Raw genomic sequence first — 24,135 nt, 5'->3', positions numbered from 1 at the left:
GCACAAAGAAACAATCCTCTCCCACCGCACAGTGTGGGATTTTATTTCCTTCTTGCTCCTCCCTCAGTAAACATTCTGCTGTTCAAACCTGGCTTTCAGCTTCTTACTTTCCCTCTTCTCAAAGCGATACAGGCCATTGGGGGAGCAACATCTGACAAAGTGGAGTAGCACTGTCTGGGCTAAAAGCTGTTCTATGACCACCCTGGCTCCCCAGAAACACATCCATCCCAGAAATGTACATGTTTTTAAGCCAGAGAATGAAGCCTTTCTGAAAGGTAAGAACAGAGCTCCGGAGCTGGACCTTTCCTCCAGGGACCAGCCCCCAGGGAAGGCAGGAAGAATGAGGCCATGGCACGGGTTGTGAAGCTGGCGTTCTCTGCCTGGGGAAGGGAGGTAACATTTCTGAGCCGTCTTTTTTTTTTTTTTTTTTTAAATATTCTGCTAATTGTCAGCTAGCCATCTGCTGCATGATCAGGTTTTGATGAGACATTAAGAATGCTACCTTGTGAAGGGCACAGATTCACCTAGTCAGTTAAATAACTATTCCTCCACCTCCTCACTGTGTTGCTCCGCTGGCCCCCACAGACTGTGAGGGCTTCATCAAACAGTGCCCATGCACTCCTGGGCACGAGGGCATGAAGGACACACCGTGTACACTTGTTCCCATCACTCCCACTAAAATCACCCTCAGGACAGAAGGGTGGGGGACCAGGGCGCTGCCCCAACACTGGGAACCACAGAAGGTGCCATCAACGTGCCAGAAATGTCAAGGGCTTTTGGCAGACAGGACCAGATAGAAGAAAACCACCGTAAGCCAAACAGCATCTCCCCCTTCTAAGAATAGGTTGGGTTCTTAAGAAAAAGGGCTCCAGAGGGAAAGGTCCAGAGGGGACAGTGGGCTCTGGGGCAGACGGAGAGCCCACAAACTGGACCCCTCGGCTGCGGTGGCTCAGCAGCACTCCAAGCACTCACAGTCAGGGCGTGTCTGCGATGCCACCTCGCACATCTGGGGAAAGATCAGACTGAAGAGAACGATGCACCAAGAGTGGTGGATTCCCCAGCCCCAGACAGAACTAAACGATGCAGAGACAGCAGAGCTTGCACTCCACTCCCTCAGGCTGATGAATCTCTACATTAGATACGGATAAAATGATACAGTCCATGCAGGAAACCAGAAGGGAAACCCAAGAGGTGTCTACAAAGAGATTCTGAAACAAACAAGGAGAGTATAGCATTCCAAACTCATGAAAAAGATTTCTTAAAGGGAGCTAAACAATTTTCAAGAGCATCTCCTTGTATTCTCAAGAAAATTCCCAAACATACAGGGTCTGTGAAGATCAGATAGCAAAGTAAGAAAGAAAAAAAAAAAGCATCTGGCCAAGTCTTGAAAAAGAAAATGGGAACTAACCGAGATAAGGAAAAATAACACATCTCAAATACAGTAGCAAAATTAGTATTTGCTAGAAATCATACAATGCAACATTGACTCTACAGAAACTGAGTCAGGGATGTGGATGGCAACCGTGGTGAGTTCTTCCCAAGAAAGAGACCAAAATCGCGAGACAACCATGCACATGGAGGGTGCCGAGCAGTGCACACCCCTATAGGCGAGGCTCCTGAGAGAGAACCCGTCTCTGCCCCAGGAAAGATCCATGACAGTGGGTCCAGAGTGGTCCCTGGGTACCAGGTGGAACTCAAGTGGAAGGACCCCCACCAAGGGGCTATTTGTGACAGAATCAGGGGGGGCTCTTAAGGCCTCACTTCCAAACCTGGAACTAAAGGTAAATAGATGGCCAGTCAACTCAACGCCTAAGAGGACCGGGAGGGTTGATAGTTACCCATCTCCACGTAGAGGCCGACGGTCTTTTTAAACTGTTGCTGAGAAGAGCGGAGTGCTCGTGTGAAGCTTTTGCCACACACGCCTCACAGCCAATAGGAAGTTAACACTCCCAGCTTCAAATCACAGAACATCACTGGTTTGCAGGCAAAGCACCCACTGGGGATACTTTTTCATTTGTGGAGACCTGCTTGCTGCCTCCCTCCCGTCCCTCCCCCCACCCAGCCCTAAGAGGAGGCATGGGAAGGCACTGCCCCCCGACCCCATGCATTCAGGACCTTCATTACAATACAGACCTTCCACGAAGGAGGGTCAGAGGTCGACTCACCCTGTCCCAGCTGAAGCACAGGCCCAGCCGGTCAAGCTGCTTCCTCATGTGTTTGATGTTGCTGCAAAATAGAGGGAAGAAGGTCTGGTTTTTAGAGGAGGGGAAGCCATAAGCCAACCAAGCTTTGAAAATGCAAAGGGTAAATGAGAAAAGTCTAGATTATTCCAAAGGGCTTTAAGTGTTGTTTTGCCCTGGCAAAAAATAAATAATAATAATTAATCACTAAGGATCAAAAAGGGCCAGCATATTAGAAGATACCTACTCCTTGAAATCAGACAGAATCTACTAGAAACCACGACGGTCTTTGGCCCTGGATCGGGCCCTTCCTTTGGCCATTCAGATAAGCAGCTCCTCTGAAATATGCGCTCCTGGCCCACCCACAGGGATGTCTGTACTCTGCACAGATATTACCAAACCTTTACAAGTATAAGATCCACTGAAGAGAAAAAGAAAACCTTAACATAATCCTAAAGCAATCTGGTTTAGTGCTTTGTTCATCAAAACCCGAATCATCGGGGGAGAGGGAGAGAAGCGAATTAATCAGCCCTAATGTAAAATAAGGAAACATGATTTTTTCTTTTTGTGAGAGAAAAAGGACTAATTCACTGACCCTGCCTCCTCTTTCAGTTCAAGCTGCCTGACCGTCGGGAAAGCGTGAAAAACTCCAGGTGATCTCCGATGAGCCAACAGTGGCTTATTTTACTCCAGGACCTGGGCTAAGCACTTTTGCAGAAAAGTGCTTTCTGTTGACTAGGTGTTGGTGTCCTTCACAACTGATACACCGAAACCCAACCCCCAGTGAGCTGGTGTTAGGAGGTGGGGTCTTTGGGAGCTGATCAGGTCGTGAGCCCTCGTGAATGGGATTTAGTGTCCTTATAAAAGGGACCCCAGACAGCTCCCTTGCCCCTTCCACCGTGTGAGGACACAGAGAGAAGATGGTCATCTGCACCCTGGAAAAGGGTCTAACCAGGCACCTTGACCTTAGACTTCCCAACCTCCAGACCTAAGAAATAAATGTGTTGCTTCTAAGCCACCCGGGCTGATATCGCTGTTACAGCAGCTAAGGCGGGGCTTCATCTCTACCCACTCCTACGGGGTAGGAACTATGACCACCCTTCCTCTAGAGATATGTAAACCATAAACCGAGGCAGAGACGTTAAGTAATTTGTTCAAGGTCATTCACCAGCCAGAAGGCAAGGCGGGCTCTGCACCGAGGTGGCTGATTCAGGGCCATCTTCTTCACTGCTGTTCAGCAGTGGGGTCTGGCAGCCCTTCCCCGTGAAAGGCTAGACAGGGATGTTTTCCGCTTCGTGAGCCACACGGCCCTTCACAACCACTTCCCTCTGCCACTGCGTCGTGAAAGCAGCCACGGGCAAAGTGTCAACGAGTGGGTGTGACCGTGTGCCAATAAAATTTTATTTACAAAATCAGGCAACCCTTGGTCTAACTTACATCAAATGTACTATGCCCTGTTTGATCCATTTTACATGATCACCATTTCCTCCAGAGAAGCTGGTGGTGCAGGGAATGTTTTTACAGTGTAGACTCGGTCAAGATAAAGCAAAGGAAGGTGAGACCCTGGGGACAGGCCCCAGAACTGCACCTCCACCTCTCGGGGTAGCAGGGAGCCCCAGATCTTTATGACAGAAGCTGATGGGGGTGGGCCCAGAACATTCTGCTACCTTCTGGTATGAGGCCCTCCAGCAGAGGTCAGGAGGGAGAGGGGTGGACAGGAAGCCTGAGGCATGGGAGAGACTGGGAGTGGGTCCCTTGGGACAAAGCCACGCCCAGAATCAACTGATCATATCTTTCTATGTTGAATGGCTAAGTTCCTCTTGCTTCAAAGTGATGAAATCAGAAACTTAACAGAATTTTCAGAGAAAATGATACTGTGGGATTTGGATATAGCTCCAGCTAAGGTCACAAAGATGAGAAGCATGGTAGCAATTGATCAGCTGCAACCTTCTCCTCCTCCTCCTCCTTCCACATGCACATACTCCAGGGAAGAATAACTTTGTAAGTGACAGAGCATCAGAATGAACATGTGACCGACCGATCGTCCAAAGCCCTCTTTGTGGTTCCTGTATGAGAACCGAGAGCGTGGAGAGACAAGCGCCGGTGGGTACAACCCCGTTCCTCACTTGGCAGAGCTGCAACATTTGCTCTCCTCGGTTTTCTAGTTCTCCTGCACGGATTGAAAAACAAAGGTTTCTGTACACAGGGGTTTGAATATGTCTGTACTACTTACCTTTGCGTCCAGCTCTCCGGATGCAGCTTCCTCTCAATGGCGGCGTTTTCGGCAGGCAGCCCGAACGCGTCCCATCCCATGGGGTGGATGACCTAGGGCCCGCAGAGAAACGTCAGGCGTGGCAGACTGCGAAGAAGACCCATGGGAGCTTTCTCTTGTGGGCGATACCCAGGCGTTCTCTCCTACCAACGTGCCTCATCTCCTTCTGGGAGATTTCGAAATACGTCCAGAAAGCCAGCTAGTCCCCCCTCCGGACAAACGGGAGAGGATTTAGGTCACGTGCCAACACACCAAGGACAGCTGTCTCCGAGCAGGTGTTTTCTTTACTGCTTTTGATTTTCTTCTTCTTGTCTGTATTATCTATAATGAACCTGAACTGCTCTTCTTAAATTATAAAATGTTTCTTTCCATCTCAAAAATACACATATATAAAAACGCACTGCCTTTCCAAATGCTCACCTCTTGTTAGCCTCACGTTCCTATTAAGGGGCTGTGCTATCCAATACAGCAGCCACGAAGCCACAGGTAGTTACATAAATTTAAATGCAATAAAAACCTCAGTTCCTCAGTTGCACTAGCCACCTTGCGAGTGTGCAGCACCCACTTTGCATCACTTCCTTAAGATACTTCTATTCTTCAAAGAACAGGGTCCTAAGATCATAGAGTTCAGAGGCTTCTGTGATACATCCTCCACCCCCACCCCTTATCTGACAGTTTCTGCAACTGCAGCCCAGCAAGAGTGAGCCGCTGAGCTAGGTCACACCGGAAATAACGTCCTTAAGCCAGGACAGGACAGCGGGCAGCTTCCACAGCAAGTTCCGTCACCCTAACCCACATGCTGTGAACGGGAACACCAGCCGAACCACGTGCTGTGGCCTCGAGGGCCAGCCTCAGGCGGCCGGGCTCTCTACCCACCGTCAGGAGAGACACCTGCCTTGACCACTCAGCCCCTCCCCTTCTGTGCTCCTGCTTTCAGCCACAAAGGCACAGATACAGCTTCTCTCCCAGCCACATTTCGGAAGCTTGCCTGTGGGTGAGGCTAACCCATGGTGGCTCTAATACTTCTAGGCAACTGCCCCTTCCAGCCGGCCCTCGTACTTTCTGTCAGGTTCACGGTCCACCCACAGCCATGAGCTGGGCTGGGTGGCTGGAGGGTTGGCTGGTTTGGAGTCACACACATTTTCTGGGGTTAGTGACGAATCCTCAGGGCTACTTGCTGGCACCCCCTCCTCACCCAGGAATATGACAACAGGACATTTTCCACTAAAGATGTAGACAGGTCTCGTTTTCTTTTATGAATCACTTTCCCCCATTACTGATATAATGAACGTTCACTGTGAGTAACTTCGTACATAGAGAAAAATATTCAAAAGAAAATAAATCTCATCTGTAATTCTGCCATGCAGCTGTACACAACCTGTTAAATTTGGTAGATTCACATCCAGTGTTTAAAAATTGGGTATCGTTTCCCTATTTTTTCCCACTGTGCACCTGGAGCGTTCTTCCACCTTTCCGTTTGGCCTAGGGACTCTGCAAGGTGCACATACCGTGTACATCCCTGGTCCGCAAGGACTTGCAATCCAACTGTCCCAAACTGGACTCATCCTCCCATCCCCATTCCCCGATCTGGGCTCTCCCTAGTCCCTCTTAGCCGATAACAGTAAGAGAACAGGCCTGTCCCACCCAGGGGCTGGAGCCACTTGCTGCAAAGTCACCCTTCCACGATGCACATGACTCTGTCATTGGGCTTTAGTAGTTTGACAGAATAATCCCATCTGAGCAACAAAGACTGTGTGTCCAATCTCAGAGCCGCTCTAACTCCGCAGGCTAGAGAGTGGGAAAGGCCAACAAAGGCTTGCTCTCGGGAGGACTTGTGGTGGAGGGGACAGGTCCCAACCCCAAACCTGCTACTTCCTGGCAATGGGACCTGAGGCACACGACTGACTCTGCGTCCCAACTAGAAAGTGCAACTGAAAGCAGCCACTTCGAACTGTTGGGAGGTATGCGCCACGATGCCTGTGGGGCGCCCAGCATACGGCAGCGTGGGCGATCGTCACTGCTGCTGCCACCTGCTTCCCTGACCTTCGGCACCTCACGGTTCCCTCATCAAGGGTGCACATCCCTGGTTCCCATCCAGGTTTCAGCCCATGTCTCTTTGGCCACAACAGGCAGGGAGACACCGCGACCCCACACACATCCTCTTCCGTGGACACTCCTGAGAGTGGGTTACCTACAACAAGCTTCTGCAGCAGCTGGCGCCAGTCACTGGAAGTTCTTACCCAAATCGAACAGACCACGAGCCTCAACGCGCTGGCAGGCTACCTGGCCTTCCTGTCCGTATAAGGGGCCCAGGGCTCTCCTTTCCCACACGGTAATGGTGCACATGAGGTGCTCTGCTGGAAAGCAGCCCGGCTGTCCTTGCCACAGCCGCCGGGACCAGGCACAGCCCACGACGGGACGGCAGCCATCTATGTGCTGGGCAGGAAGGGGCTCACCTCTGACCGCCCTGGACCAAGGCACTGCCGGGCAGACCTGGCCACCCTGGGGTTGGTGGTGGGGCGGACACACCCTGATCTGCTTCCTGAGAGCGATATACATAGGCTCGGTGAACAGACAATGCTGTGATCTCTCCTGCCTGCTGTCGCTCCAGGAGAAGCTGGTTTGCCACGTCCCTACACTGTGCTCCCTGGTCTAGCGAACCTGGGAAATCTGGCGAGCTCTGGATTTGCAGCCTGACATGACACGACTCCCAGCTATGTCCCTTCAGTCCCTGTACCTGCCTGCGTCCCGAGGTCAGTCTGAATATGCTTCTCCTTTTTCATTTATGGGATGTTTCTCAAGTTACAAATGTAATACAGGCTTATTTCAACAAGGAAACGACACAATACCCGATCTACAAAGATGAAGCCGATCCACTCCTCCTGGTCTCCAGCCCCCTTCTCAAGCCCTTGCTTGGTACCCTCACTCCAACACAGATGTACAAACACATGTGCACATCCCCAGGAGCCTGCTGGCTTATTTTTATGGAAACAAAACCTATGATACACTATTTTATGACCCTTTCTTTTCACTTAACAAGTCATAGGCACCTGTATGAAATATAGACACATGCATGTCCATATATGTTTGGTTTTTTTTTTAATTCTAGCTTTCCCTGGGTGTACTGCGTGTGGGTTTAGGAACCTGACTAGACACGACCCAGTCCAGCTGACCCTTTGGGCCTGAGGTCTCTTTTCCCCCGTTCAGTATGGCTGGGCGAAGCGCTCCGTCCTTCTGCACAGAATCCTCCCCTTCTGGGAAACTGCTCCTTTTCCAACTTCACATAGGCCTGCTGAGGGCCGTCCTTTGCAAAACCCATCCCCCTGGCTCTGGAGGGAGGCCTGTGCCTGGATGCCTCGCCAAGCTCTCCTGTTGTCTGGGGTGCAGTTTGTGTGACAGAGACCAGGACGACGAGGGCACACCCCCTTTCCCTTCCTCCTCGGCCAGGACAGACAAGGACAGGAGATGAGGGCTCCGGGTGGCCCTGCCTTCCTCCTGGTGCAGATGTCTGAGAAAACAAAGCTGGCAGGTGGACAGGGGCAGACGAGAGTGACGCGCTGCGAGGACCTGGCCCCCAAGCCAACAGGCCTGGTGCCTGTAACATCTCCTTTGCCTCTGCGAGTTACGCCCGGATCTGGAGAACAAAACCTCCCTTTCTGCCTAAGCTGGTCTGGGCTGGGTTTCAGTCCCGAGCAGCTAAGAATCCCAACTAAAACAGACGCCCTCTAGGATACAGCTTTCTCCTGAGTACTGTTTAATCCGGAGATGGAAAGCATTCCTACTAAGGGTCACAGTTTTTCCTCTTTTCTTTTTAATTATGAGCTAAAAAAAAAAAAAAAAAAATCCCATGCAGGGGATACGTGCTGGATTACTAGAAAGTTCTTCAATACTTCCACGGACTGCGCAGCTCACAGACGTCCTTTAATCCCCCTGGGGCTGCCTCACCAGCAGAACAAGGCAACTGTTTCGTGACCACGAGCAAGGGGGGACCTTAAACACCAGTCGGTTTCTTTGCCGGAGCTGCCAAGTGGCAAGAGGTCACTGTTTCTACCTATTAACATTCTGTAGGTGCCTTCCACACTTCTAATAAAGTCAACACAGAAGACAGTCACAAAAAACCTGTCTGGTTTTACACAATATACCCATTCATTTCTATTTTTGTTGACAGATGAAATTAACATAAAAAGAGATTGTTAGCTCACATGTTCCCCAAGCTGTCTACAAAAATAAAGTCAGAGCCCTCGCTGGGTGCATCAGTTGGTTGGTGCATCATCCCACACACCAAAAGGTTGGGGGTTCAATTCCCAGTCAGGGCACATACCTAGGTTGTGGGTTCGATCCACAGTCGGGGGCATACAGGAAGCAACCGATCAATGTTTCTCTCTCAGATCAATTTTTCTCTCTTTCTCTCTCCCTCTCTCCCCTACACCCCTGCCCCTTCCTCTTTCCCTAATATCAATAAACATATCCTCGGGTGAGGATTAAATAAACAAAGTCAGAAGAATCTTAAAGCATCTTAATATTAAGTTCATATTCCCACCAAAAAATTAACAGAAAACAAATGTCTGTCCTAGAACACCGGGGGCCTTTTTGCTTCTTGAAGCCAGGACAGTTCCTGTTACCGTGGGCTGCGTCACGGGGGTCAGTGTTCCTGTGAGCCGTGTTTGTATGACACGGGAAAGGACCCCCCGTTTCCCACGGCCTGGGATTTCCAGTCGCAGAGACCGGGCAGAATGCGGTCGGGCCACAACAACACGGTTCACTGCTGCCCAGGGTGTGCGAGTGAGGACTGCAGCGGGGCTGCAAACACCCGCAGCACTTTCTACTTGCTGGTCCGAGTGCTGCAGCTCAGTGACCTGAAAGCCAGTGTTAGGTGCCCCCGCAGCTGGTCCCCTCCACGTCTCGGCCTCACACGGTGTCCAGATCGAAGACCTCCACTCTCGGTGTGGTCCCCGCTGGCTCGTCCGTGACTTCTCTGCGGCCGAGCCCATCGAAAGCATTCACCACAACAACTCTAACCTCTGCTTTTCAGCTCCAAAATCCCTGTTCCTTTCTTCCCGTCACTGTAAGGTGGCTTAATCCTCTCACCGCTGCACAAGTAACGTGTGCCAACTAGGCAATTACTCTAACTAAAACAAAAACCAAAAACTCCCCAGCATCTGGATTTGTATGCTAGGGCCACCTGAGCCCTCTTAGTTCCCTAGGACTTAACCCCTTCTTGGATGCGAGTGCTTTCTGCAGAACGGAATCAAGAGAAAGTCCTGGTAGCTGTAAGCTGCAAATCTACAAAACAAACTTCCAGAGTGTGAAAAACCATCATTTCCAGCGCTTCTTCTAACAAATATTCTAAGTCTTTAAAAAGAGAGTGAGAAGCCAAGCGGATAGCAAAACAACCCAGGACTTCACAAGAGCAGGACACTGCCCCCACCGCTGGAGGGGAGGCACGGAGGGAGGGAGCAGAGCTGATGGGGCTCAAAGGCTGAGATCAGTGCAGAAGCTGAACTCGGCAGGCCCGCCCACATGGGGCTGGGTAATGAAGAGGACCCTAACCAGGCTGGAGAGAAATTCCCCGGCTTCGCCTTGCCTCCTGCCTCCAACTCTGCCAGAATCTCCTATTAGCCCAAACCAGCCAGAGGCCGGCTGACACCAGAGCTTGGGAAACGTGGCCTGCAGGGGCCTGATGCTCTGCCATTCACAGCAAAGCAGGGGATGGTCCGACAGCAAGCTGGCCATGGCCCAGCCCAGGCACCCCAGCAGGACTGCAACATTACCAGGGTTCAGGACATCGAGGAAGAGTCGGGACCACTACTGACCAGGAGCAAACCCAGGGATCGGGGCCCTTGCAACCCCACCGGAGCAGGCCAGGAGCTGAGGCCTGGGAGCCGGGTCTGGGCCGGCCTCCGGTGCAGACACAGCCACCTGACCGTGGCTCGCCCTGCTGCCTCCCTTCCAGGCAGAGCCATAGGCCTCTCAGTGTTGTCAGGCAGGATGGGTGGCAGCAGGCTAGGAGAAGGGACACAGGAGAGGGCACAGCTACCTGTGACAACATACAGACAAGGCTCCACAGGGGTGAACACGGGAAAATGTCAGGGATGACTGCCCAGCAGGGCCTGGTAAGGCAGGGGTGGTCCAAGGGGGCTGCCACCTTTCAAAGGCATATATATTCTAAAGGGGGAATGTGAAATTTTACGTTCGATTTTAAAATACTTTTCTTTCAGAAGGGGGAAAATAAAAGAACAAGCAAAGGTCCAGTTCTTCCTCCCACCCAGGAAGTTAGACGGAACGAGTGGATTTAGACGACTCTGGAGAGAGGCAGGGAGCTGGGGCAGCTGCTCGGCTGCCTTCCCAGTGGGCAGGGGTGCACAACACCACCGGAAAGCCCACCAGTTCCCCTCTCAGCCGGACACAAACTTCACATCTGAAACCCATTCAGCTTCTAATTGACAGCAACCATGGTTACTGCTTCTCAAAAAATTGCTATTTTCAGAGAGGGCCATGGCTTTTCTGGAGTAGATGAAACACTTTATTTCCAAGAAGTGAGAAATGCAACGCTTAATTGTGTTTAGCAAGTGTAATAACCCACCATGATTACGGATTGGGAATCAAAGGCAAGGGACCACTTCAGGGTAAAAAAAATCCCAGTGACAGCACCCAGGCCCGAGCAGGGGGCCTCCTGTGGGAACGTGGAGGGATGTGACAGGCAGAGACATCGGCCACCTTCCAATTCCTTCTCTTCCTCAACTTACATGGAGACAATAAGCTCCAGAAACGCACTTTCTGCTTCCAGACGCTGCAGGGATTTGGAAATTTGAGGACTCGGTGCCATGCTCTGCACTCCGGGCTCTTCATAAACACTTGCTGGTGGACAGGCAACTGCAAACGGATGGGCCATATATGATGACGGTTCACTTGCTAAGAAGTGCCCTCACGTCCTGATCTTCACAGGTGACGATGACGTTATGGTCACGCAGCGGCCAGACACACAGCTGCCATGTCCTTCCTCCGCCACAGGGAACGGCAAAGAGGCCCAGGCAGAAAGCTCTGTCGGGTGGTGCCCGGGGCTTTTTGACTAAGGCAAATGAGCCCAAGTCTGTGAGGGAGACTTGGCACGTGCGTGCCTCGATCCCCCCGCTTCTGGCCCAGAAGGTGCTGGGGAGACCAGCCGAGGTGGGAGGTGGGTAATTTTATTTTCCAACCATCTGTGCACACAACAGACGAAAACACAACGAAAGCACCATATGGCGCTAAGCTCTAAATGTGTCATCAGACACTGTACGAGTGTTTGGAGAGACCGGCCGGCAGCACGGCCTCTCCCGAGTCCCGAGAGGGGATCGCTTACCTTGGGCTTCCAGCAGCCGCTGCTCAAACACCCCAACCCTGGCACCGCCTTACTGTTGCTACGGTCAACTGGGCCGCACCCGGAAATCGCATTAGAGTTTTTAAAGGGTTTTCTCCTGCATCATCTCATGTGAACCCTGCAACAAAGCTGTGACGTGGGAGGCGGGTAGGCCGCTGTTGTTGACGAGAGCCCACGATTCCTGATCAATTCATCACCCCCAAACCGCCGACCTGTCCACTTATAAAGCCCACGTGGAATCCACTTGTGTGTCTGGTCAGCTGCTGTGACTTTGGTTTTCCCCAAGAGAGCAGCGATGGTCAGGGCTCTCGGGCAACATCTCCACAACCTGCAACAGGAGCACGGGGACCCCTTTACACTCCTGTCTCGTTTTTCTCCTTCGCACAACTTACTCGCTGCTACAGGAGGAAACCAAAGCAAAAGCACACCTGAACTTTCCAAATCATCACTCTCGCCCATTCCCAGTCTTAAGTGATGACCGGCGGTCTGGCCGGGCTCAAAACCACAGGGCAAACCACAGACTGGGAGAAGATAAGCGCACTGCTAACTAACGACGAGCCAATAATCCAGACCACCCAAAGTCTTACAGAGCAACCCGGAAAAGGACCAACAACCCAAGAGGAAGTTGGCAAATAACGTGAGCCAGCCAATCAGAGGAGAGGAAGCTAAAGAGACAGGAAAATATCTCAGCGGCACTAGGACAGTACTCAGCAAAACGAGAATTAAAAATACAATTAGACGTCATTTCCTGTACACCAAATTAGCAAAGGTTAAAGTCGAACATTAGTAAGTGACGTCTAAAACATCAGGCAGTAAGAAATGTCATTCGTTGCCGGTGGGAGTATGCGTCGGCACCCACGCCTGGGAGGGCAGTTTGACAGGTGGCCCAGCGTGTCCGGGGCACGATGCTCACGGGGGCGATAACCCGAAACGACCTAAAACTCTGCCGACGCGGAAACGGGTCAGTAGCTATGGCCACAGTTATACAGCACTTAGACTGGATGAACTAACTCCAGAAACATAGGACAAATCTGGAAACAAAATACTGAGTGGAAAAAATAGGCAAAACATTAAATAAGATACCTTCGATATAAAATTAAAAACACACTACTGCACAGAAGTGTGTGTGTGTGTCCTCAAACGATACACAGAGTAAACGCAGGAGAACAGGAAGGCCAGGACACGTACTAATTTGGGAGAGAAGTTAGTTCGAACTGAAGGACTGAAGCCCAACTGTGGAGAGGCACAGAAGGACCTGCAACATTAAAAACAAAAAAGAGCTGAGCAAACATCCATCACACCGGGACGGCCAGTCCAGGTATTTGGATCACGTCCTCTGTACTTCTGCGCTGGAAATGTTTGTAATCTTTAAGAATACCCTATGTAAACCACGGAAGACAGACGAGACTGCCTAGAGGAAGTGGACAGAGGAGAGAAGGCAGTCCGATCAGAATCTGAGGTGCGACAGACCAATTCACCGAGAAACGCTAAGAATGGACCGCGCTAAACACGTCAAAGAAACAGAATCTGTCACTTTAAAACTCCCCACAAAGAGCGCTCTGGGCCGAGATGCCGCCCGGGGGAGCGCCATCAAACAACAGGAAGAAGGGATACACAGCGCTGTCAGAGAATGGGACACTTGCTAACTTGTTCTGTGAGCCCAGGTAACCCTGACACCAGACAGAGACGTTACCGGAAAAGTACACGTGTTTATCTCTCATGCACACTGGGATGTTAACGAATGAATACAGCAGTATGTACATTAAAAACGCATCATGTTGCCCTGACCGGTGTGGCTCAGTAGACTGGGCATCGTCCTCCAAAGCGAAAGGTCATTGGTTCAATTCCTGGTGAGGGCACATGCCTGGGTTGTGGGTTCAGTCCCCAAGAAGCAATGATCAATGTTTCTCTGTCATATCGATGTTTCTCTCTCTCTTTTTCTCCCTCCCTTCCCCTGTCTCTGAAAATAAATAAAATTTAAAAAAAAAATCATACAACATGCTCCAGACTGGAGAGAACGGGGATTCACTTACTCAACAGAGGTGAATGACCTCCCAGAGGAAATCAGATCAGTTTAAGTAAGAGTCGCAGCTACTGCTGCCTCAGGGATTATTATGTGCTAGACACACAGGCACTGACTCACTTAACATGCACAACAGCCCCAGGGGGAGGGATTACTACCGTCCCTATTGCAAAGATGAGGGAGGGGCATTTGAGACATTAAATGACTTGTGCAGAGTCACTCAGCTAGAAAGCAGTGGGATGGGGTTCAAAGCCAGGTTGTCCAACTCCTGGAGAGGCCCGACCCTGGGCCTCTGTCACTGCAGGCGACTCCATGTTTTGTCTCTCGGGCCTGAGCCGCCTACCGGGGTCCCAGTCCCTCTGGGCCTGGGGCTCTGCCTTGAACTTTCTCTGTAATCCCTCCTCCACCCAAGGGTATTAGAAGCCCATCTACACCCCCTCCCAAACCACATATCTGCTAACAGGCTTCCCCTTCTTTACCATAAATGTACAGTTTTTCTGTAAAAGCTTCATCTTCAGCGATCTGCCTGCATTTGCAAATTGTCTATAACAAGTTGGATAAGTAAAAAAATAAGAAAAATCTAGTTGAGGAATCACAGTTAGATCAAGAATTATACTTCAGGCAAAGAGCCAATTCATTCCACAGCGCCTCTTTCTAATAAACACAGCAGGGAAGATGGAGAGGGATGTCTGGGGGAAGTGACATCTGGCGTAAACCAGGGAGACAAACACCTGAGGGCCGTCTGCACGCGGAACCCAAATCTCTGAGGCTGGGAGTCTGAAGCTACTAACTCTTCCAGGGACAAAGAGGCACCAGAACCTGACTTCCTTTTTAGGAAGACTGCTCGCTGCCCGTGTCATTTCAGCATAAATTTTCAAACCAACTGTGTGTCTTTCTAAAGGAGTATCTTTACGGAGGACGGGCAGGTGGCAGATATGGTTTGCACAGGCCCCAACCGGTTTACCCTGGCCAGTGGGAGAGCCCATGACTGACAACGGGCCCTCGTGGGGGGAAACGCCCTGAGCTGTGGTGCTTGCTGGTTTCCACGGTGCAGAGACTCCCAACAGGTTGGACGTCCAGCTACTCAGGTGACTAACAAACACCCAGTCGGGCACGGAGATGCGCAGTGGGCTCTGGGAGCTCGGGAGCTGGGCCGAGCAGATTCCAGCCCTGCGCCAGCTGGGCTAACGTGACTGCTGCCACCACGCACCGGGTACGTGCTAAGTGCTTCACAGTCGTCCTCGCTGAATCCTGGTCACAGGCCAATGGGCCGGTACTACTGGATCTCCACTTTGCACAGGAGAGAAACTAGGTCTTAGAGAAGTTAAGGACCTAGTCAAAGGTCACACAGTCAGGAAGTGTAAAGAGTTGGCACTCTAACCCTGGCCATCTGGTTCAGTGGTCCATGCTCTCAGGCCTGCTTCAATCCTGCCTCTTTGTGCCTAAAGATCACTAACAAGTAAAGGGCAGCTCTGGCTGGTGTGGCTCAGAAGACTGAGTGCCGGCCTGTGAACCAAAAGGTCGTCAGTTCGATTCCCAGTCAGGGCACATGCCTGGGTTGTGGGCCAGGTCCCCAGTTCAGGGCACATGAGAGGCAACCACACATTGATGTTTCTCTCCTTCTCTTTCTCCTTCCCTTTCCCTCTCTCTAAAAATAAATAAATCTTTTTAAAAAAAGCAAATTTCACCTCACCCCCAGAGCGACGTCAGATGGCCCCTCCTTAGCGGAGCCTTTCCCACCTCCGGCAGAGTTGTTACTCCCCAAATATTCTTTCCTTACAACTGTACTTATTCTATTATGAAGTAAATCCACGCTTGTTAGACAATACAGAAAATATCAAATACAAAGAGAAATATTTCCCTGTGGCCCCACCTCCTAGTCACAGCCTTCCATCCGTATTTACACTACTGGATTCATCCCCCTAAACCGTTTCTCTATTTACGTTTCACCCCACCAGATGCACCCCTCCTGGGGAGATCCCATGTGCTACCCACATTGTGGCTACCCCACCCCACCCATCTCCGTCCCTAGTACAGCACCCAACCATGGCTGCCCCCCACCAATTAATTAATCGAGATGCTTTACTGTAACGTCTTCCAATTCACAAAGGAAACACTGAGCTGTTCACATTAGCTGTTACCTTCAAAGCTAATCTCATCTTTTTTTATTGTACTTTTTTTCATTACCATTTGGCCAGCCCCCTTATAGCCACTCATGTCATCTCGGCTGAAAGCGGTTTTCTCCACACGCCCTGAACACACATTACAACACACATTACGGCATCCTCGCCGTCCTGAGCGAGGCAGCCGCCCCCGCCCTCACCTGCATCCCTCGCATCCTCTGGAACCGTGCGATGGCGTCGCTGATGGTGTACACGCGCACGTGGCCCATGTGCAGCTTGCCAGAAGGGTAGGGGAACATGGAGAGCACGTAAAACTTGGGCTTCGACCTCTAGGAAAGAATGACAGAAAACGACAAGGAGCGTATTTATTAAGCATTTACTGGGACCCCGCCTGCACGGCGTAGTGGGCGCTTGCCTGAAGGTAAACATTGTGAAAAGTGTCCCTTTGAAAAAACCATTCCTACACTCTAAGTTGACAAAAATGTCAAAATCCACATTTAAAGCCCTGGTTTGAGCTAAAGAATGTCCAAAACATGCCGCACACCCTCAAAGTGCTCATTACTCATCTGTGTTTTTAATCTGCTTTCTTCTCTTTTAAAAGCTTCTCTCTAAGACAGCTGCTATCTAGGCCTTAGAGAACTGGGTGCTTTTCCAAATGAAGCTCTCGCACACATTCGTGTAATTCGAGGAAGCAACAGTGACGTCCCCAGGTGTGACGTCCCCGAAAATGAGCCCCTTGCGAAGTCCCCTGGAGCTGCACGCAGACGTGGCTGTAGCAGTAACACCGGTACCCTAAGACACCGGTTTGGGGCCGGGGTTTGTCCGCTGTGCTGGGAGCCTGCCTTTGAACAGAAGTTGAAATGGGAAGGAGAAAACCACTGCTTTGTGCCTGTGTCGGGGGGATGTTATGTTTCTGCTAATATGTGTGTGACTGGTACCCACACAGCCAACGGTAACTGGGGGAGCCGAAGAAACAAGAAACTAGAAAAAAGCAGAAATCTCATCGGAGCCCTTGCTTTCAACTTCCTTCAGCAAAGAAGTCAAACTTTCTTTTTTAAAATATTTTATTTATTTATTTATTTATTTATTTTTAAAGAGAGGGGAAGAGAGGGAGATAAACATCAATGTGTGGTTGCCTCTCAAGCGCCCCCTACGGGGGGCCTGGCTGGCGACCCAGGCCTGTGCCCTGACTGGGAATCAAACCTGCAGCCCTTTGAGGTTCATGGGCCGGAACTCAATCCACTGAACCACACCAGCCAGGGTAGAAGTCAACGTTTTAACAGAGCCACTAACCTGTGACATAACAGACTAGAGTGGAACTTTCTCCGTCCTGCCCATCCCCTAGAAATGGCCAACGAGCAGTCAAGTCAGGCTGCCTGAATGAAGGGAAGGGGAGAGGGAGTCATACGGAGTCTCGGACTGGCCAGCGCAGACCGGAAAAGCAGCTGGAAGTGCTGCTGGGTTATATAAACGCAGGCACCGCAGTGCAGGCATCATGATCTTTCACCACAAACTGTGGTGAAAGATCCGTAACTCTCAGGGAGACCTCAGGAGAGGGGGAGGGACCTGAGCCTCGAGAGGCAGTGGGGACTCAGGAACTACCGTCTTTAAGGCAAGTAATTCTCAGCTGGTGAACAAGTCTCTCAAAGGAGGTGCTGAGACCTCAGTCCTTTAGTTGGTGCAGAACCGGAAATAAGAAACTATGCGCCCTACTCACGTTCAGGGACTGGGGGAAAGAGCTGTTACCGAGTTCTTTGGGACCCGGGGCGGGGGTGGGGGTGGGGGTGGGGGCGGAGAAAATTCTTGATATAAAGTATTTCTAGTATTTCGTTCTAAAGCTTTTACATTAACCCTATTTTTCTTTTATTATAGTCACCTTGTTTTTATTATAGTAATTTATTTTTTATATTATGTTTATTTAACAATCAAACATTTGCCACACATAACTTCTTTATTAGCATCTCCTTTCTGTATGTCTTCCAACAAAGCCTGAATTTGTGTAAAATCAAGTGATTCATTATATAGTCACTAAGCAAAACACCAAAACAGAGTTTATAGAAGATGTATAGAAAAGTATCGCTAATAAAAGCCTTTAATATTCATGAACATTTTTACTGCAGAAAAGGCACTCGGCTTACTGCCCGCCCCTGCCTTTTGCTTTCCACGAGAATTAAGTCCCTGTCCTCTGTGACAGTGGGATGCATTCTACCTTCTGTGGGTGGGAAGAAAAGGAATGATGGGGATTTGTTATAACCAAGCAGGAATCAGATTGAAAGGGAAATTTTCATAATTATGTAAAAGTGTAGGAACTTAAGCCTTTAAAAGAAATTAAGATTGTGAGCGATGGGGAAAAGACAGTCTTTATAAATAGGTCCCATTCTCTCTGCCAGCCTCTGACGTCAGGAGAAGGAGAACTTCTGCCTCTTTGTGGATCCGCCCCGAGCGAGCTGTCAACGAGAGAGGGACTGGCAGACAGAAGGAGCACTCAAGGGGAGCCGAGCCCCGTGGGGTCCTTGCTCTGCCACCAGCTGTGAGGCCTTAGGCAAATTCCTCCACCTTTCTGGACTCAGTTTACAATCCCTACATAGAAGGTGAGGCCAAAGAAGGCTCCAGGTGAAAGCTGGAAGCTTGAGGTCGGGAATCAAACCTGAGAGCAAAGGCGCCTGCCTGGGTCTGAACCCTGGCTCGGCCACAGGTGAGTTGTGCGTCTCCACAAACTGCCAACCTTCCTCTGGGCCTCCATGCTCTTACCCCCCAAATCAGGATAACATCACCTTCCCTCGGGGTTATTTCAGGATTAAAGGAGGAAATGAATAGACAGATGGTGCCTGACGCATAGTAATAGGCTCATTAAATGGAGGTTCTTTTGATGATGATGATGATGATGATGATCAGGATAATTATGGCAAAATATTCTACTTCTAGAAACTCATCTGGGTGGGTTTCACACGTATCTAATACTAGAGTGAGGTAGATCACAGAAGCTTCCAAACCCAGCGGCGTCGGGCGGGATCCTCAGTCCCCGACACAGGCACACCGCACACTGCTATGCTCTTGCACCGTTCATTTACATAACGCTTCAGTTTGTAAAATGTGTTCAGTCACATTTCCTCATTTGATGTTCAAAACAATTCTGAGACAAATAATGTGAGCAATGCGAGGACCGAGGCAGTACAGGATGTTGCCAAATTCAAACTAATTCTGGGGGCGGAGCCAGTATCTTATTGGGCAGGCTCCAGACCCCTCACCCGGTGCGCTCTCCATCCGAATAACGTTTCCGATGCCAACCCTGAAGGGGGGCCACCAGGGGGCCACCCACGATAGCCCTAAAGCTGTTGACCCAATTACAGAAACACAGTTTATTCAGATCCACTACATTTTTTTTTAACCATATGCTTAAGAAGAATGATGTGTCACAAAATCAATAAGCTACAACTTCGAGACATTCGAAAGTCACTAAATTATAATCTAAACCAAAAGAAAGAAAGAAAAGAAAGCTCGCTTTAAGCTCCTGATGCAGAACTGAGCTGCTCCCCGAGGTTTGTTTCCAAACACATTCATCAGACTGGCCTGATCCTGTTGCGACGCAGGCTCTTCACTCCCCAAGGAGTGACAGGGAGGCTTTCGCTGTGTAATTACGCGTGATGTGCAAGCCTTCCTCTCTATCATCTCACCTGTTAGACACTGCGGCTTTCGCAACACCAGCTTTTCTCACCAGAGGCATTGGAGCCTGGCCCCCCACCCCCGCAGGCTGGCCTCCCGGAGACCCAGCCGCCTCCAGCAGCGCGCTCCATGGAAACAGGATGCAGCCAAGTACTCAAGACGATTAACTCAGGTGGAGCACCGAGCTGGTGCGCCCGGGCCAGAGGCCCAGGGTCCACTGACTCGTATAGCTGTTATGGCAACGTTGGGCCCTGCTACCCCCCGGCCCCAGATTACACCAGGAAAGGAAGGGCTGGTACCTTTCAAACCATGAGGTTGAGGTGACAGAACAGGGTGGAGGCCGAGGCTGTACCAGTAGAGGGGCAGGTACTTCCCGGAATATACAGCTTTGAAGTTCCGCAGCTGAGGGGCCCAGGTGTCTCTTCTGGAGTCTCATATCGGACCCTAGCACATCCCTGGGTGCTACCCCACTGTGCGACGGACCAGCACCTGACACCTGCTACGGTCTCCGTGAATTTCCCCTCACGCTGGTCCAGAATGCACACGCGCCACAGGGGGACTCCTCCAGGCGCTCTGCTTGTCTCCTTACATTTACCCCTCACGGGCATCCTAGAGAGCAGCAAGCGGGCAGCGTTGTTATCACTGTCCATTTCAGATAAGAAAACTGAAGCACAGAGGGATTCAGTCATTTGGCTCAAGGTCACATACTTAATAACTTATTTGCACCAGCAGTCTGACCCCAGCGTCCTAGCCCTTGACCCCTCTTCTCTACCCTCTCAGAATCTCTCCCGTACTCACGTCAGCTTCGGGAATTTTGGAGGCCTGGTCTTTTACTTGCGGGTGCCACCATTTCTCGACATCCTTTCTGGTCTGCAGCGTATACTCTCTCGTCCACTGTCCCGTGGCACTGTAAATTCCCCGGGTACATCCTGGAACCGCTCTCCTTCCCCAGCTGATGACATCCGGCCCACCACGGAGCTGCCTTTCCAGGAGACAGACACAGAAACCCAGTCTCTGCCAAGGAGAAGCCATCTCCGGAAGGCGGGAGGCCCTGAGGGAGGATGGAAAGCACACAGGTGAGCCGCCCAGGGCCCTGATGTTTGAGCCTGAGACCGGAGCTAAGATGTGCTCAGAGCTCTTCTGAATCCTGGACGACGACAGGAAGCGAAACCTGCTGGACTGCCCCTGGGCTGGCCTACAGAGAAGGGAGGGAGGGGCTCCGCCGCCTCCTGTGCCGCTGTCTGAGGCTGTGGTAGGAGCTGGCCCAGGCAGTGGTCTCCCTTGGTTCCCATTGGGATTTTTTGTCTTTGGTTACAGCATTTGCATGACAGATCTTTCAAAACCAAGAAGGAAAGAACCTGGCACTCTAAGCAGATCTGCTTTGATTCTCTGAAAATGTTCTCCATAGCTGGTAGGATTTGCCCCATTTCACAGAGGTACTGGGTCACAAACGTTGCCAAAGGTGTTCATTCCAGGCGTATACATTTCACACTCACATAACCTGGCACCACAGGGTTGGCATTTTGCAAGTGGTCTGCCAAAGTTCTTGACACAGCAGTTCTCACTGCATTGAACACCTCCTGCTCCTTTGGGGATGAAGTCATGAACGGACTATAACAAATGAACAAAACCAGTCCCTATCCATGCACGGGGCTTGGCTATCTTAGAGTGAGTAGATGTGACTGTAGACATACTGGCGAACTGTCTTAAATCAGCTGAACGTCAGCAATTCCAGATGACCAACCGAACGTATAGACACTCTGTACCACTAAGGCAGCTGCATTTACTTTTAGGGGTTGGCTTTCTCCATAATTCGAACTATCTACAGGATTCATGGATTTTATGGTTCGCTTGCTAAGAGAGCCTTTCCATATCTGTACAACCCAAAGAATGCCAGTTTAGCGGAGGGCACACAGACAGATAGACGACTGCATGCCCTAGGAACACACTGGACTGCTCTCTTGGGGAGAAACCATGGGAAGCAACAAATGATGAAAATGCAAACGGACCTTAACTGTAGTCTTACCAGCTCTCCGTTTGAACGCTGGTCAGCCGTTGCGACAAATGAAAGCAGACAGAGCCAATACGAGCCACGTGAAGGTCATGGGCTCCCTTCAAATTCTAACCCTGCCTCTGCAACTTACTTACATTATGAAGCAAATTACAAACAACTCATAACAACATCCCCTGTCTAAACAACAAGAACAAGCTTCCTAAAGATGTTGACATAATACCTGGCTCACTAATAACTTCCAATAACCTTTCCTTGACACAAACCAATAGACCAGAGAATCCTGAAACAGATCTGGGTATTTAAAAGACCTTAAAGTTCATAAAGAAAAAAGAACAAGTAGATTACAAGGGTGATAGATTATTCAGCGAATGATGGTAAAATTCATATTAGAGCCCCCCGCCTCAAATCATAAATCATAGTAAATTCCACATAGATTAAAGAATTCTTTTAAATACCATATAACAAGACAAAAATATACAGGGTGGGGCAAAAGTAGGCTTACAGTTGTCCTTATGGAAAATAATACATAATTAATAAATAATAATACAAGGATAAACTGTGTTTCGTAGTCTCACAACTGTAAACCTACTTTTGCCCCACCCTGTAGTGAGTACTTAGTAATTCTGCAGGACGCTCTGTCTTGAGAATAAAAGCAATGGAAGAATTCAGGAAGGAAAAATATTAATAATCTCCCTTAAAATCTAAAACATCTGTGTATCAAAAACACCATGGACAAAATGAGAAGGTGAACAGGAAGCCGAGAGAAAACTGCAAAAACCGCAACCGAAACGAAGCTTATTCTACTCTATAGAGCTCACATGTAAGATGAAAAGCTTTACAAACCTAATTTTAAAAATGAACAAAGAAAAAGTCCAAATGGCTACCAATATATGAAAAAGGTCAACCTTACAAGTAATCAAAAACTGCAAATTAAAACTACAATGAAATATTTGCCTATCAGGTTGGTAAAAGCCTGTTAAACCAAAAGAATTGTGCATTTTTATACAATACTGGTGGGAATGTAAATTGATTCTACCTCTCTGGGGAGCAATATGGAAAAATGTGTCAAGACTCGAAGAAAAGTTCACAGTCTGTGTGCTGGAGCGTCTCCAAGACTCAACATGTCGTGCACTCGGGGCTATGATTTATTATAGAACTTCCTGGCACTCAGCCCAGCTCCCCTCCTGTACTTCCCAGGCCTGCTCTCCGCCACTCCACCACCAAAGCCCTGATGGGCACTGCCTCTTCCTGACTAGGAGCAGCCATTTTACTGGAGAACCATAGGATAAAGGTAAAAGGGGTGGCCTGTGTTTTGTTATTTATGATCAGTTTGGCAGCTTTCTTCCTTCCTCATTTTCGTGTCTTACCCAGTTTCCTGACTAGATGTTTGGAATCTTGTCTCTTCTCCCACCACATTCCGTGATCCTTCCAAAGCATCAATCCTCACTACTCCACTCTTTTAGAGTCAGCCCTGACCTCAAATCGACCTCACCTGGGGCTTAAGGTTAAGTTTTAGAAGAGCGGTGGGATAGTGGCATGTTACCATGGGAGGGAGGGGTCTGAGAACTGGACTCAAACTGACAATCGTTTATGGACAGAAAACCTAGAAGACTAGAAGACAAGAAAGAACACACAGGGGAAGCACTTTAAGGTGTTTGGATGCGCTCAAAAGAAAGTGTGAGAATGTACCTGGGAAAATGAATCTTAAAGGAACCAAGTTTATAGACTAAATGATGATGATGATGATGATGATACAGATCTGAGCTTTGGCAACTCCTAATTCCCTGTATGACTCAGGAAAGTTATTTCCTGTCTGGAACCTCAGCTTCTCCTTAAGATGAGGGCTAAATCCAAAAGACCTCTGAGGACCTTCGAGTCCTAACATGCTGTGGCAATGACCTGTGGGCCAGAGATGCACTGGATGGCTTTTAACTGAGTCCAAACCCCCGACCCAGGGAAGCAAAGATCCAGGGACCAACTGGGGTACGGGGGCAGTGGGGGAGGAACTTGAATACAAACCTATGCACACACGTGCGTTTTTAAGGGAAAGGGTCCAGAACTATCAACGGGGTCTGGGGCTCAAAGGGTCTGAAGACCCGGATCTTGGAGACTTTTCCAGTTCAGAAAATGCACAGGGGCGAGACCACCTAACCCAGTCAGCGCCATCCCTTCCTGCTCCCAGCAAGTCGGAACCTCCCGATCCGGGGACGAGGAGATCGGGCCTCGTCTCTCGCCCCCTGAGCCCTGGTCAGAGGTTTACCTGCTCACAGGCTCTGGCCTGCGGCTCCTTAAACACCTCGGTTCCCACCTTAGGTGAACACGGCCCAGCCGGTCTCCATGGGCGCCGCCATGTTGGCACAACAACAACTTTATTGATAGCAGCCGCCACTGACACAGACAGACGGGGCGGAGTTCCGCCTAGTCTCCGACTTCCCACCGCCCAGGGGGCGGGGTTGTCTCCGCGGCCTCTCCAGGCTCCGCCCCCAGAACACAGGGATCAACC

The 24,135-nt window shown here is 50.0% G+C and overlaps 1 protein-coding gene across 1 annotated transcript in view; it reads right to left on the bottom strand.

The window, feature by feature from the left end:
- Positions 1-24,015, bottom strand: part of LARS2 (leucyl-tRNA synthetase 2, mitochondrial) — a 109,243-nt gene extending 85,228 nt beyond the window's left edge. The window contains exons 1-5 of the mRNA XM_024566067.3: positions 23,893-24,015; positions 20,417-20,669; positions 16,156-16,284; positions 4,414-4,505; positions 2,166-2,226 (exon numbers count right to left, since the gene is read on the bottom strand). Coding sequence (XP_024421835.2) covers positions 2,166-2,226; positions 4,414-4,505; positions 16,156-16,284; positions 20,417-20,650 — 516 coding nt within the window. The 5' untranslated portion in view covers positions 20,651-20,669; positions 23,893-24,015. The remainder of the gene's footprint in view (positions 1-2,165; positions 2,227-4,413; positions 4,506-16,155; positions 16,285-20,416; positions 20,670-23,892) is intronic.
- Positions 24,016-24,135: the final 120 nt, after the last annotated feature.

This window comes from Desmodus rotundus, chromosome 8 (genome assembly GCF_022682495.2).
Source record: "Desmodus rotundus isolate HL8 chromosome 8, HLdesRot8A.1, whole genome shotgun sequence".
In the NCBI taxonomy this organism is placed as follows: domain Eukaryota; kingdom Metazoa; phylum Chordata; class Mammalia; order Chiroptera; family Phyllostomidae; genus Desmodus; species Desmodus rotundus.
The sequence above is the reverse complement of the archived record's forward strand: the minus strand, read 5'-3'. Positions and strand labels throughout refer to the sequence as shown.